The 15,000-nt window shown below is 40.6% G+C and overlaps 1 protein-coding gene across 1 annotated transcript in view; it reads right to left on the bottom strand.

The window, feature by feature from the left end:
* Positions 1–499: 499 nt before the first annotated feature.
* The window catches only part of LOC132205985 (uncharacterized protein C3orf38-like), a 34,109-nt gene continuing 19,608 nt past the window's right edge, over positions 500–15,000 (bottom strand). The window contains exon 3 of the mRNA XM_048540594.2: positions 500–2,891. Coding sequence (XP_048396551.1) covers positions 2,271–2,891 — 621 coding nt within the window. The 3' untranslated portion in view covers positions 500–2,270. The remainder of the gene's footprint in view (positions 2,892–15,000) is intronic.

Below are 15,000 nucleotides of genomic sequence, written 5' to 3' on the forward strand. Positions count from 1 at the left end.
CTGACGTGAACAGGATGCATCAGACACAAAGAACACGTCACACAACTAATTCCTTTCCTGAAAATGAGGGCTTTTGAAACACTCAACTTTGTAGAAAGATAGGTGCAGTGTACCCTCCTCCCACATTAACTTAAATTATAAAAAGTATACAAAATTTTAGCAATAACATCTGGGTGTCTGTGGGCGAGTTATGTGACTCTATAAATTAAATGTAAGATTTTAGCATTGCATTGTGAAGGTGCCTTCAAGACAATTTGACTGCTGTCTGTTATTGTGGTAAGTGGTTACAGCAGGCAGGGCAGCAAGGAAGAGAACATGAGCAATTGGGTATGGTTCAATAACATCATATCATTATGAAGAGCCTACAACCTTGTTTTTGTATCAAGGCAATTTATACAGTCATCGCTTTCAGGTAGATGGCTTTAATTATAAACAACAGCTTGATTTTATTCTGATTTTCAGTCTTGCACAAATTATACCACACAGCTCCAAGAAATGCTCCAAGGAATTAAGTTTATTTCCAACAAAACAAATCCATCAGTTATTGTGATCAAAGGCTGACTCAGCGACCTGTTTTATTTGTTGAAATATGATACAGTACATGCAAATCAAACACAAAGATCATTTTGCAGACTCAGATCTATTTATAATACATTCACATTTCATTAAGCTTACAATATCTTTTGATAACATGTGAACTATAAATCCCGTCTTCAATAATAATTAATAGAAAGTATATACCAACAAACAGAACTAAAATGTCGAAATGTATATTCAGGAAGAACACAAATGTGTTGTATAACTGATGCCAAATAGATCATTGACTTCTACTGTTGTTTATACTTCAAATGGAGTGCTAACAAAAATAAACACATTTAATTTCTATCTGTCTTCAGAAGTAGATGCACAATTAAGAGTTGAATACTTTGAAGTGTAAAGTTTACAGATCTGTTCACAACACTTGTGGGATACTCTAGTGCACACGCTAAATATGTTAAATTATATTCGTAAGATTGGACAGGACTATCATATTTCAACATGGCAGGCACTTTAGAGATCAACTTTGATCTAATAAATGGCAGAAAGGCTGAGGGTTTGCACAACCTACTCTGTTCCTATATTGAGACGATGTCGGGTAGAAACAAGACAGCTCATTATTGGTGCTCAGATCTTCAGCATAATGGACAAGCTGCTTGGTATTTCTTAATCATTCAACTAGGCCCCAATATTTTCATTGTATCAATAGTCACAGAAGATAACGATATTTTGGAAGAAAGGTCTCATCTACCAAGATTTTGTACGGGTACAATTAAATATCAGAGTTGAAAACGATATCAAGTAATGTCTTAGACGTTAGCTAGGTATTATCTCTTTCTTTTCCTCGTATCTACTTTTTATGTTTTGGCAGGCAGATGTCGTTGTTGTGTGCAAATTAAGCTTCTATAAATAGCAACATAATGAGTAACTAATTAATTTGTTTTTGACTCCTTCAACTAATACTGACAATTTTAATTTGGGACAAAAGAAACTACTGAGAATGTTGGAAATCTGAAACGAACGCAGGAATTATATGTTCACCAGATCTGGCACTGTGGAGATGGAAACAGAGTTAATATTTTAGGTTGTTAAACCTCCAAACATGTTGTGAAACATTAATTCTTTCTCTCTACAGATGCTGACAGTCCTGCTGAGAACCTCCAGCATTTCCTGTCCTGAATTTTGGATCTCATCTGAAGATCAGCAACTCCAACACTGTAATACTCCCACAGCATTACCATACAGCAACCTAGTTTATTTACTCATGGGACTGAAAGGATGTCAAAGCCAATATTCTTCGTCAGGAGCCAAGTGCCAGCAACAAGGAGTCACCGCAAACTGAGAAAATATGGCCTTATCGACTACATTCATCAATTATGATCTAAGAAGACAGCAAAGATTCATAAACAGGCAAGGTAGGGCAGGAAAAGTGAGAGGATTTGTTGAAATAACACTTATCTGTCGAAGGCCAATTTTGTAACATTTCTTCGCTCAGGAATTTTGACAATATTGCATATACTAGTGAGATGATGCATGGGCAATAGTCTGTTTCCATTAGTTTTTTGATGGCACCAGAATTTACACACTAGCATTAATGGTAGTACTAGTTACATTACAATATAATGTATTGCCTTCTGGCACAAAGGCAGAGTTGCACTTTTCATTTTATGAAGCAGAAATGAGATTGTTACGTCAGCTAATTCCTATCAAAAAGGGCAACAGGCCACGCAGCTTCAATCACAAATTCCTACGCTGTGTTCTTCAAAAACTTGCAGCAGCTCATTGGATTCGTATTTAATGACAGGTGGCTCTGAATCCTCATAGGGCTGGACAGATGGTAGTGGTGTTGTTGTGCCATGACCAGTAATCTTTAGGTGGACAAACTTCATCTTCCAATTGTTTTCACTGTTTGGACAACGGATAAGACCAAAGATTTGCTCAAAAATTCCCAGGCATACTGCTTGTCTGTGAATGGTACCAGCCACTGCAATAATAACCAATCCATGAGGTGAATGGATGCACTTCAGTCCACTGTTAGTCAGGTTAGGATTCAAGTACAGATGTTCCTCTTTCGTCAGTGCTAATAAACGAAGGCTGACCATAGCTGCACCAGTGTATACCTCCATCTGCTGCTCAGAAGTTCTGTACGAAAACTTAAGAATAACATCTTCCCAAAAATGCTGGGGGCCCCAGTCTTTCGACTGTTCTTCCAGTAAAGGATTCTGGGAGTTCAGCAGCTGATAAAACCACTTGCAGAATTCTAGCCCCATTGCTTGGTAATCATTCCTATAATCGGCTGTTAAATCATTCTGTGGGACATAACTTCCTGAAGTACTTCCTGAAGAGTTATTTGTCTAATAGAGAGAAATGAAATGTACATTTATTCATGGCAGATAATATACCCTATACTTGAATAATAAAAAGATTGGGCAGATGATTTACTTTTTGATCCACTTTATTTTGAAATAGCTATAAAACTATGCACAAATATTGTCATAACGATTAGATTCAATAACTGCATTTGCATAGGCCTCCTTCATGGTGAATCTATGGAGTTCTTTACCGCAGAAGCTTGGCTGTTAAATGCATTCAAGACTGAGATGGACAGATTTCAAATCGTTAAAGAAATCAAGGGTTATCGGGATAGGGCAGAAAAGTGGAACCAAGGATTATCAAATCAGGCATGATTTCATTGAATGGCAGAGCGATTTGATGGGCTAAATGACACACTTCTCCTCTGTGTCTTGAGGGGGAGGCCTAGGGCCTGAAGAGTGTACAGGGAGCAGAAAACAGATGATGGTATGGCTCTTTTCATTCCTTCGGCATGTCTAACCAGCTTTCTTGCTACTCATTTAAAATTCTTGTTCCCAGTAGTCCTCTCAAGCACTAGGGTGCAATGCTACAAAGAATATCACCCTGATTTAACGTCTGGATTTTCATTAATTGAAATTATTCTAACAAGAGACCAAAAATGCTGACTTAAATTGGCCATACACATCATCTAATCAAGGTAAATTGGGCAAGTTTCTTGAAATTAACGTGGATTAGGTAAAAGACAGCCTGAACTGAAATTAACATATTTCACTAAGGATAATGAAACCAGTCAGCAGGCATGTAAAGACCCTCATTTCCTATTCTGATTTATGCCAATATGAGAATAATTACACACTGGAGATGAAATCTTGCCCTCAATTATCATGTCTGAAAATAAAAGCAGTCAGGGAATATACAACTAACTACTTAAAGGGGCATATTTGACAGATTAAAAAAGGTGGAATTCAGAATGCAGAAATGAAACAAATTAGAGAAGTTTCTCTGTATCTCAAGAACTCATGCATCTGGTTATATCTATCACTCGAAAGAAACATCAGAAAACTGAAACTGAAAAGAAGATTGTAATATTGTCCCCTTCTGATGATCAAAGAAATCAACTAATTAATTGCCGGTCTCACTTTACAACTTTTATGACTCAAGGAAACCATAAGGCTCTAAATTATAGAGTATTATGTGCTGACCATGATGCCACTCTAAACTAATCCCATCTGCTTGCATATACTCTTTTAGCTTCATGTACTATGTCACAAATCCCCATTTACTTTATGCCAGTGAGAGTGTGCGCGCACACAGTGGGGGTGAGAAGGGGAGTAGGGGTGGAGAAGAGAGAGAGGGTCCCAACAAATGCACACAAACTCACATGCTTGGTATTTGTAATTTTATCATATTTTCCTCAGTGTTATCAGGTAATAATGCCTGTTATTTTACATTTTCTAAAACCCTGGTTAATGACTTCTTACTGCTACAATAAAGAAAATAGCTAACTACATTTTGATTGTTTGATTGGAGAAAGGTGTAGCCATGAGTTAACAAAAAGAAGTTAACCTTTCCTTGTGACCAACCAGGGAGGATGAAAAGACAGGAATCTTTAACTAACAGCTGTAACACAAATAAAAACTGAAAGAACTGCAGATGCTGTAAATCAGGAACAAAACCAAAGTTGCTGGAAAAGCTCAGCAGGTCTGGCAGCATCTGTGAAGGAGAAAACAGAGTTAACGTTTCCGGTCCGGTGACCCTTCCTCAGAACTGAGGTTTAACAAAAATCCTTACTGAAATATCTTCACTGTTTTCTCAGTTAGCCCAGGAATCAAATGACTTTTCATCCACTTTTTCAATTTTTATATCAATTTATAATGCTGAAGTCAGAATTGTTATGGCACAGTGTGATCCCAGACTACTATGTCTGAATGAGCTCTCGAATGAGCATCAGGCCTTGGTCTCATTCTCTTACCGTCTCCCATATCTTTTTACACTGGATGATTATTTGAATAGAGGCAATCATCCTTTTTTTTCCTGAAGGGTCTCAACCCGAAACATCAGCTTTCCTGCTCCTCTGATGCTGCTTGGCCTGCTGTGTTCATCCAGCACTACACCTTGTTATCTCAATCACCCAATGTCCTCTTGATTACCTCAACTGAACTTACCACCACCACCACAATCATAAGCCATGATTCCAGACCTGAACCACTTGTTGTGTAAAAAAGTTGTTTCTCTCATACCATTTGCTATTTTTACAAATCATGACAAATTTGTGTGATCTTGATATTCATCCTTTTACAAGTGGAAACAGTTTCTTACAATCCACTCTATTCAGACTTCTCAATTTTCATAAGTTTATCACATCACCCCTCAGCTTTCTTCTCTCCAAGGGAAGCAATCGAACTCTCCAATTTATCCTCATAATTGAAGTTTATATTCCTGAAATTATTGTGGTAGATCCCTTCTGCACTCTCTACAATCCATTCGCATCCTTTTCTATTGTGTGGCACTCAGGACTGCACACAGTATTCGAGCAGAGGGATCTCCACCTGTTCTGTGTCATAAAGCGAGGATTGACCTGCCTCCGAGAACTAAAACCAAAACACCCAAACAGGAACACCTTGGCCCATAATCTGTAAAAGGGGTGGGGAAAGTGGCGTAACCTGCTTTTCAGCAACTTCTAGTGGTTAAATAAAATAAATCCCTAACATTGACTTTAAAATCAATAAGTAACAATTTATTCATCTAACCCGAACAGTGACAAATTAACTAAAAACTATTAACAAACCGAGTAAATCCCTTCTAACTAATAACTATTCCGGAAAAAAGCAAAATTCTAATGGTATGCTGTTCCAATAAACACAATTCACATTTTTAAAAAATCGTAATCTCCCAAAATTAGCAAACTGGCAATGTTGTTGGTCCCGGAGATAGAAGAAACTGCAGATGCTGGAGAATCTAAAATAACAAGGTGTAGAGCTCATAGGAGCAGGAAAGCTAATGTTTCAGGCCTAGGCCATTTCTGAAGAAGGGTCTAGGCCTGAAACATCAGCTTTCCTGCTCCTATGATGCTGCTTGGCTTGCTGTGTTCATCCAGCTCTACACCTTGTTATCTCATGTTGTTGGTCCCACTGTTATTTAGACAGTGCTTTCTCGAAGGCATGGGGGAGGATATAGAGCTAGCAATTCTCTTCAGAGCGGAGGGCTGTTAGCTCTGGGGCATTGTCCAACTGTCCCCTTCTTTTATATCCTTGATGACATAACAATATTTCTTACAATAGGATTGGTACTACGTTGTCAAAACCATCAGATTTAAATTTGATTAGAGATTTAAAATGGATGTTTGTGAGCAACAGCTTGAAAGTTTGCAAGCCCGCAGAGTGCCCAAATTGAAATATTTGTATTGCAAGGCCATACAGTTAGCAGGCCAAGCAGCCGTTTTTATCAAGATAACAAGTTTTGAATTGAGCCAATCAACTTGAACCAGGCACTTAGATACCAAAAACTTATTGCATTGGTGATGTCATTTCCTGTTCTTTTTCTCAGAGGATGGTAGATTGGCTCCAAATCAATGTGTTTGTTGATGGAGTTCCGGTTGGAATGCCATGCTTCTAGGAATTCTCGTCCTAGAAGCATGGCATTCTAACCGGAACTCCATCAACAAACACATTGATTTGGAGCCAATCTACCATCCTCTGAGAAAAAGAGCAGGAAATGACATCACCAACCCAAGGAAACGTAAACAGATAAAAAGAAAGCGGGACATAACACCAGCGCTTCATCGGAGGCTCACTGATGATGTTACCTAGAATGGTGACGAAACGTCTGAAAACTAACCTTCCAGCTCAGCGAGCAAACTCACATTCATATCCATTGATCGTTACAGAGATAGTAGGAACTGCCGATGCTGGAGAATCTGAGATAACACGGTGCGAAGCTGGATGAACACAGCAGGCCAAGCAGCATCAGAGGAGCAGGAAAGCTTGGCGTTTCAGGTCAGGACCCTTCTTCAGAAAATGAGGAAGGGTCCCGGCCCAAAACGTCAAGCTTTCCTGCTCCTCTGATGCTACTGTCTTGCCTGCTGTGTTCATCCAGCTTCGCACTGTTATCCATTGATCGTTGTTTTGCTTCCTGTTATTTAGCCAATTTAGTATCCATATTGTTACTGTGCCTTTTATTTCATGAGGCAAAACTTTATTCACAAGTTTGTTGTGTAAAAACGTAAAGTCACCATAAGGGTGCTTGCTCAACAGACAGCGACAACTAGTGGTGTTTTAATCTGAAGGTTCTCACATCTCAGGCGAGGGAAGAGGTTGAGAAGGAGAGTCCTTCATGGTAACCTCAGCCAATGTGGGAATTAAACACATAATGTTGACATTACTCAGGACTGGTACCAACTGCCCAGTCAATTAGCTAACAAACTCCTCTGCTTTGTTGTGCTGTATCCAATGTCTTTTGGAAGTTTATGTATACCATATAAACAGCATCATCTCTTTTTGTTACCTCTTCAAAAAAAACTCCAAGCTTTTTCTACTTAATACTAATTCTATACTAAATAATTGATTCTACAAGTTTCCCGACCACTGAAATTAAATCGACTGGCCTGAAACAGTTGGGTTTTACTTATAGTCTTTTTTGAAGAAAGTTTTATTATCTGTAATTCTCCAGTCATCTTTCACTCTCACCCTCCCCTACCACCACCATGTGTCAAGGGAAGACTGAAAGATTAGGACGAATACCCATGTTATTTCAACTCTCATTTCCTTCAATATCCATGGACACATCTCATCCAGTCCCAGTGCCTTGTCAACTTTAACTACCAAAAACCTATCCAAAATTTCATCCTCATCAATTTTGAACCCTTCTAGTGGCTCTCCTCTGCCACTACGGCCTGGGTGATTTCTACCTCTTTTGTAAAGAGGGATACAAAGTATTTATTTAACAACCCCATGTAACAGCAATCCTATGTAATTTCTCTGCAGTTCTGTTCCTCTCTCTCCATCCCACTCATTGGTGGTGTATAGATTACGCAGAGCAGTGTAATTACACCTGTTGTTCCTTAGCTCTAGTCATATTGATTCTGTTCTTAAATCTTCTGGGGCAGTCTTTCTCCAAAACTGCAATGCTCTCCTTAACCAATACCACCTGCCACCCGCCTCCCCACCCCCGCACCCCCCAAATCTTCCTTCTCTATCTTTTCTGAACAACTTCTATTAAGGAATACTTAATATCCTGTTCTATACCTCTTTGAGCAGGGTGTCTGTTTTTATTATAGGATATTTCCACATGGCATCTTTAACCTGTAACACTTCTTCTTATTTATTATATTACGTACATTCACAGTGTGCACAGCCTGATTTAGACTTCATTATTTTTGCCTTATTCCAATTTCACCTTTTGACTTTCTGTTCTCTATGCCACTATTAAGCATCTCTCCAATTAGTGATGCACCTTGGCTTTCCACTATAATATTTTGTGTTCCCCATACTTCTGCCAACTTAGAAGCCTCACAATAGCACTAGAGAAACACCCTGCAAGGAAGGGTAAAGGCAAAGTAAAGGGAAAGTTAACTGTGAAGTCACAGGCAGCAGGTGAGTGAGTGGCTGGTGACTGGTGAGTAGTTTTTCTTCTCTTATTTTCTCTTTGTTTTGCTACTGTTATTGTTAACTTAAGGATTAAGTCATGGCAGGTGATCCCAGACCCGTTTCATGTTCCTCCTGTACAACATGGGAATTCAGGGGCCCTTCTGTGTCCCTGATTCCTTCACGTGCAGGAAGTGTGTCCAGCTCCTGTCCGTCCACTTGACAGCTCTGGAGCTGTGGCTGGATTCACTTTGGGGCATCACATGGCTGAAGGAATCATGGATAGCACCTACATTAAATTGGTCACACCACTGATAAAACTTACTGAGGAAGATAGGGAATCAGTGACCAACAGACAGAGAAACAGCAGGAAGGTAGTACAGGAGTCCCCTGGGGTCATCTTCCTCTAAACAGATATATTGTTTTGGGTACTCGCAGGGAAGATGGCTCACCAGGGGAAGGTGGTAGCTTCCAGGTTCATGGCACCGTGGCAGGCTCTGCTACACAGGAAGGTTGGAAAAACAGTGGCAGAGTGTTAGAGATAAGGGATTCAATTGTAAGACGAATAGATAGGTGTTTCTGTGGTTGCAAACAAATGGCCAGGACGGTATGTTGCCTCCCTGGTGCAAGTGTAAAGGATGTCTTGGAGTGGCTGCAGGATATTCTGAAGGGGGAGAGAGAACAGATAGTTATTGTGCTCCACATAGGCACCAACGATATAGGTAAAAAAAAAGGATGAAGCACTACAAGCTGAAGTCAGGGAGTTAGACGTTAAACTAAAAAATAGGATCGCAAAGGCAGTAATCTTGGGTTGCTACCAGTGTCATGTACTAGTCAGAGCAGGAATGGCTGGATAGCTAAGATGAATACGTGGCTTGAAGGATGGTGCAAGAGGGAGGGATTCAAACTCCTGGGACATTGGAACCTGTTCTGGGGGAGGCGGGACCAGTATAAACTGGATGGTCTGCACGTGGGCAAGACTGGAACCAGTGTCCTAGGGGGTATGTTTGTTCATGCTACGGGGGAAGGTTTAAACTTATTTGGCATAGGGATGGCAACCGATGCAGGAAGTTGGAGCAAAGTAAAATGGGGACATAAACAAAAAAAACGGTAAGGGAAAAAGTGAAAGTGGAATGCAGAGAAACCGAAGACAAAAATTAAAAAGAACCACATCACACGATGATTCTAAAACAGCAGTAAATGTCGATAAAAATGAGCCTGAAGGGTCTGTGTCTCAATGTGAGGAGCATTTTTAATAAGGTGGATGTATTAACTGCAAAGACAGCTATTAATGGATATGATGTAATTGGGATCACAGCAACCTGGCTCCAAGATGACCAAGGATGGGTATTCAACATCCAGAGTTACTCAATTTTCAGGAAAGGGAGGTGGGGTAGCATTGCTGGTTGAGGAGTTAAATGCAAAAGCAAGGATACAACATTAGCCTGGATAACATGGAATCTGCATGGGTGGAGCTGCGGAACACTAAAGAGAAAAAGACATTCGTGGGAGTTGTGTACCGACCACCAAACAGTAATTGAGACATCGGGGATTGTACCGCACAGGAAATTAGAGATGCATGCGGTAAGAGTACAGCAGTTACTATGAGTGACTTCAATTTATATATTGATTGGATGAGCCAAACTGGTAGCAATGTGATGGAGGAGGATTTCTTGGAATGTATGAAGGATGGTTTACTTGACCATTATGTCAAGGAACCAACCAGAGAGCAAACCATCCCAGACTGGGTTTTGTGTAAAGAGAGAGGATTAACTAGCAACATTGTGATATGAGATCCCTTAGTGGAAGACTGACCATAATGTGGCAAGATTCTTCATTAAGATGGACAGTGACACAATTAAATCTGAAACAAGGATCCTAAACTTTAGCTAACTTTGATGGTATGAGGCATGCATTGGCTTGGATAAGCTGGCCAATGATACTTCAGGGGTTGACGGTGGATAGGCAATGGCAGACAGTAAAAGAAGACATGGATGAAGTTCAACAACTGTACATCCCCGTCTGGCAAAGAGTAAAACAGGGAAGGTGGCTCAACCATGGCTAACAAGGGAAAGCAGAAATAGCGTTAAAGCCGAAAAGAGGGGGCAAATAAATTGGCCAGAAGATGGAGAAAACTTGAGGACTGGGAGAAATTTGAAATTTGGCAGAGGAGGACAAAGCATTTAAGTTGGAAGGGGAAAATAGAATAAGAAAGTAAGCTTGTGAAAAACATAAAAACTGACTACAAAAGCTTCCATAGATATGTGAAGAGAAAAAGACTTGTGAAGACAAATGTGGGTCCCTTGCCATTAGAATCAGGTGAATTCATAATAGGCAAAAAGAAGAGATGGCAGACCAGTTGAACAAAGACTCTGAATCCGTCATCACTAAACAGGACACAAATAACCTTCAGGAAATCCTAGGGGACAGAGGGTCAGGCATGAAGGAGGAACTGAAAGAAATCCTTATTAGTCAGGAAATCTATTGGGGAAATTTATGGGATTAAAATCCAATAAGTGCCCAGGGTCTGATGCTCTGCATCCTTGAGTACTTAAGGAAGTACCCCTAAATATAGTGGATGGATTGGTGATAATTTTCCAGCATTCTGGAGACTCTGGAAGACTTCCAAAGGACTGGAGAGTAGCTAATGTAAACCCACTCTTCATAAAAGGAGGAGGAGAGAAAATGGGGAATTATAGACCAGTTAGCCTAACATCGATGGTGGGTAAAATGCCGGAATCAATAAATAAGGATGTAATAACTGAGCATTTGGAAAGCAATGTCAGAATTGGTTCTAGTCAGCCTGGATTCACTAAAGGGAAATCACGCTTGACAAATGTTCTGGAATTTCCTGAGGATGTGATCAGTAGAGAGGACAAGGATGAATCAGTCTCTGTTACGCATCTGGACTTTCAAAAGGCTTTGACAGGTTCCACACAAGAGGAAAATTAAAGTTCATGGTTTTGCAGGGAATGTTTTGACATGGGTCGAGAACTGATTGGTTGACAGGAAGCAGGGAGTTGAAATAAATGGGTCCTTTTCAGAGTGGCAGGCAGTAAAAAGTGGGGTACTGCATCGTTCAGTGCTAGGACCTCAGCTGCTCACAATACGCATGAACAATTTGGGCGAAGGAATTGAATACACTATCTCCAAATTTGCAGATGATACTAAGCTGGGTGCCAGTGTGTACTGTAAGGAGGATGCTAAATGGATGCAGGGCAACTTGGACAGGCTGGCCAAGTGTGCAAATACTTGGAAAATGCAATACAATGTGGATAAGTATGAGGTTATCCACTTTGGTGGCAAAAACAGGAAGGCAGATTATTATCTGAATGGTGGCAGTTTAGGAGAAGGTGAGATGCAACTAGACCTAGGTGCCATGGTGGAACAGTCGCTGAAGGGTAGCTTGCAGATGCAGCAGGTGGTGAGGAAAGCTAATGGCATGCTGGCCTTCATAGTGAGAGGAACTGAGTATTGGGGTAAGGATGTCTTGCTGCAGTTATATGCGGCCTTGGTGAGGTCACAACTGTAGTATGGTGTGCAGTTTTGGTCTCCTGGTCTGAGAAAGGACATTTTTGCTATGGAGAAAGTCTGGCAAAGGTTCACCAGGCTGATTCCCAGGATGGCAGGACTGACATACGAGAAAAGACTGGATCGACCGGGCTTGGAATTTAGAAGAACGAAAGGAGAATCTCATAGAAATATATACATTCCTGATGGGACTGGACAAGTTAGATCGGGAAGAATGTTCCTGATGTTGGGAAGTCTGGAATTAGAGTCAAAGTCTAAGAATAAGGCGTAAGCCATTCAGCACTGAGATGAGGAAGACTTTCTTCACTCAGAGTTGTGAACCTGGAGAATTCTGTTCCACGTTCATATATATATGCACGGAGAGAAAGCGGTTATGGGCTACTGAAATTGCATGATCAGCCATGATCATATTGAATGGTGGTGCAGGCTCGAAGGACCAAACGGCCTACTCCCGCACCCATTTTCTATGTTTCTAAAGTCAATCCTAGTTCTGCTCATGCGTAAGCTGTTTCACTTGTTCATCTTCCCCAGTGACACAGCCAATCCAAAGCCTTATCTCATTTATCACATCCATCTGTCTTATCCTTCTACATCTGTATTCAACTGAACATGGCGTTGGAAGAAGGATGGAGAGTATTACATTTGAGATCCTGCTTGCAACTGACTACCTAGCTCGCTAACTTCTGATTGCAGAATGATACTTCCCTTCCTACAGGAGCCATTAGACAAGTAGCTTTTCACTCTCCTTCATAAAATCATAGAATCCCTACAGTTCGGAAGCATGCCATTTGGTCCAAAGTCCACACCGACCCTCTGAACAACATCCCACTCTCCTACCCTATCCCTGTAACCCTACATTTCCCATGGCTAATCTACCTAGAATGCATATCTTTGGATAGTGGGAAGAAACTGGAGCACCTGGAGGAAACCCACATAGACATGGGGAGAATGTGCAAACTCTACACAGTCACCCAAGGCTGGGATCAAGCCCGGGTGCCTGGCGCTGAGGCAGCAGTTCTAACAACAGACACTGTACAACCTAGAAGAATATACTGCCGCCACTCAGTGAGATCCATGCCTCTAGCACCAGAGAGGCAATGGATCATCCTGAGGTCATATTACAAGCTTAAGAAAAGTCTGTTGATTCCTCTAAACAATGAAATTGCCATCACTTGTGCTTTTCCATTCTTCTTCCTTCCCCCTGGCTCTGATTGAATCCGTGTGAGGAATATGCCACTTGAATAAGCTGAGCTGCTATATTTTAGGATTATTTCCCTTATATTATTTTTACTTAATTTTGGGTTACTTATATTTGCATACATTATTTTGGTCGTGATTTTCGCTCAATCCTGGTATTTCTCAATTAAATTCAAGTATAGCAAATTCTTTTAAATTAATTTGCTTCCTTACATTTATAGCACTTTGAAACCTGCCTGTTATAGTAGTTTATTATCCAGCAATGACCTTACACACTTTGAGATGTCACTTTTCCTTCACTCTCCTTTCAAACTCGGCATGGGCTGGTTCCAAGCTGCCGAATGGTGTTTCCCTTTGATTCCCTTTGATGTAGTGTAAACCTCATCATGTGTCCATGATTTACAGCCTCTCAATTTCTTCCTCTCCACAAACTCTCCAAACCATATTCAAGATCTTGACTCTCCCATCTCATGTGTTCAGCATATCAATCAAAGAGAGGAGCTCTGGCGTTCGCTTCCTTCTTTTGCTTTCTAGCCACTTTTGCCTTTCCACTGCTAACCCTACTTCCTTTACTGTTTGTCCTGGAAAATCTCTCTCTAAATTCATTTAGGCTTCATTTTCAAAATCCCACTTTCTGACCTTTGGCCCTTCAACCACCATGACATTTGCAGTTACCTGTTAGCTCAAGAATATCCTTGGTTCCACCTGTAAGGTCTGAATTCCTTTTAAAAATCATTATTCTCTCACACTCTGGATACTCTACAGATGCATCCCTGTCCTGGTCCTATAAGCCCAAGAAGTGCAGTTTTGAATGGATATAGTGAACAACTGCTTTAAGCATTCACAATCAGATTGGGTCAGGCTTTAGTGTAGCTCTCTGGTTCTGTTTGCCAAAATTGCTGACACTTCCAGGATCATTATGGATTGCAAAGGAAACACCCACATTTTCTCTGCTGCAAATCTTTCTGAATGTTTCTCTCCTCCTTCTTACACTCTCACATCCAATGAGGAGCATTCTTTGTAGCAAAACTCAAACCATCTGATTGTCTACTTCTGCCACTTTCCTGCATTCCCCTTGTCTATCAAGTCAATCTTCCAAAGATTCTGTCCCCCCCACCTTGCTTAAATCAATAGTCCTTACAGCCTCTCTATGTTCACCTTTACCGTAAGACTGATATGAGGAAGTAATCAAAACGATTGATGAGGGCACAGCACAAGTTGTTGTTTACATGGGCTTTAGTAAAGCATTTGATAAGGTTCCGCATAGTAGACTAATTAGGATAGCTAGAACACATGGGATTCAGGGTGAGTTTACCAATTGGATACAAAATTGGCTTGATGGTAGGAGACAAGACGGTGGTGGAGGAGGGTTGTTTTTTATTTTGGACGCCCGTGACCAGCAGAGTCCACAAAGGGATCAGTACTGGTCCACTTTTCTTTGTCATTTATATAATAAACAATTTGCATGAGAACATAGGAGACTTGGTTGGTAAGTTTGCAGATGACACCAAAATTGGTGGCATAGTGGACAGTGAAGAAGTTTATATAAAATTACAAAGAGACCTTGACCAATTGGGTCAATGGGCTGAGGAGTGGCAGAGTAAGTTTAATTTGGATGAATATGAGGTATTGCTTTCTTGGTTAAAAATAAACAAGGGCAGGACTTATACAATTAACAGTAGGGCCCTAGGCAGTGTTGTAGAACAGCGCAACCTAGAGAGTCAGGTACATAATTCTTTGACATTTGTATCACAGGTAAATAGGGTGGTTCAGGCAGCATTTAACACACTTGACTTCATTGTTCAGACTTTGGAGTATAGGAGTTAGGACATCATGTTGA

Source organism: Stegostoma tigrinum, chromosome 12 (genome assembly GCF_030684315.1).
Source record: "Stegostoma tigrinum isolate sSteTig4 chromosome 12, sSteTig4.hap1, whole genome shotgun sequence".
In the NCBI taxonomy this organism is placed as follows: Eukaryota; Metazoa; Chordata; class Chondrichthyes; order Orectolobiformes; family Stegostomatidae; genus Stegostoma; species Stegostoma tigrinum.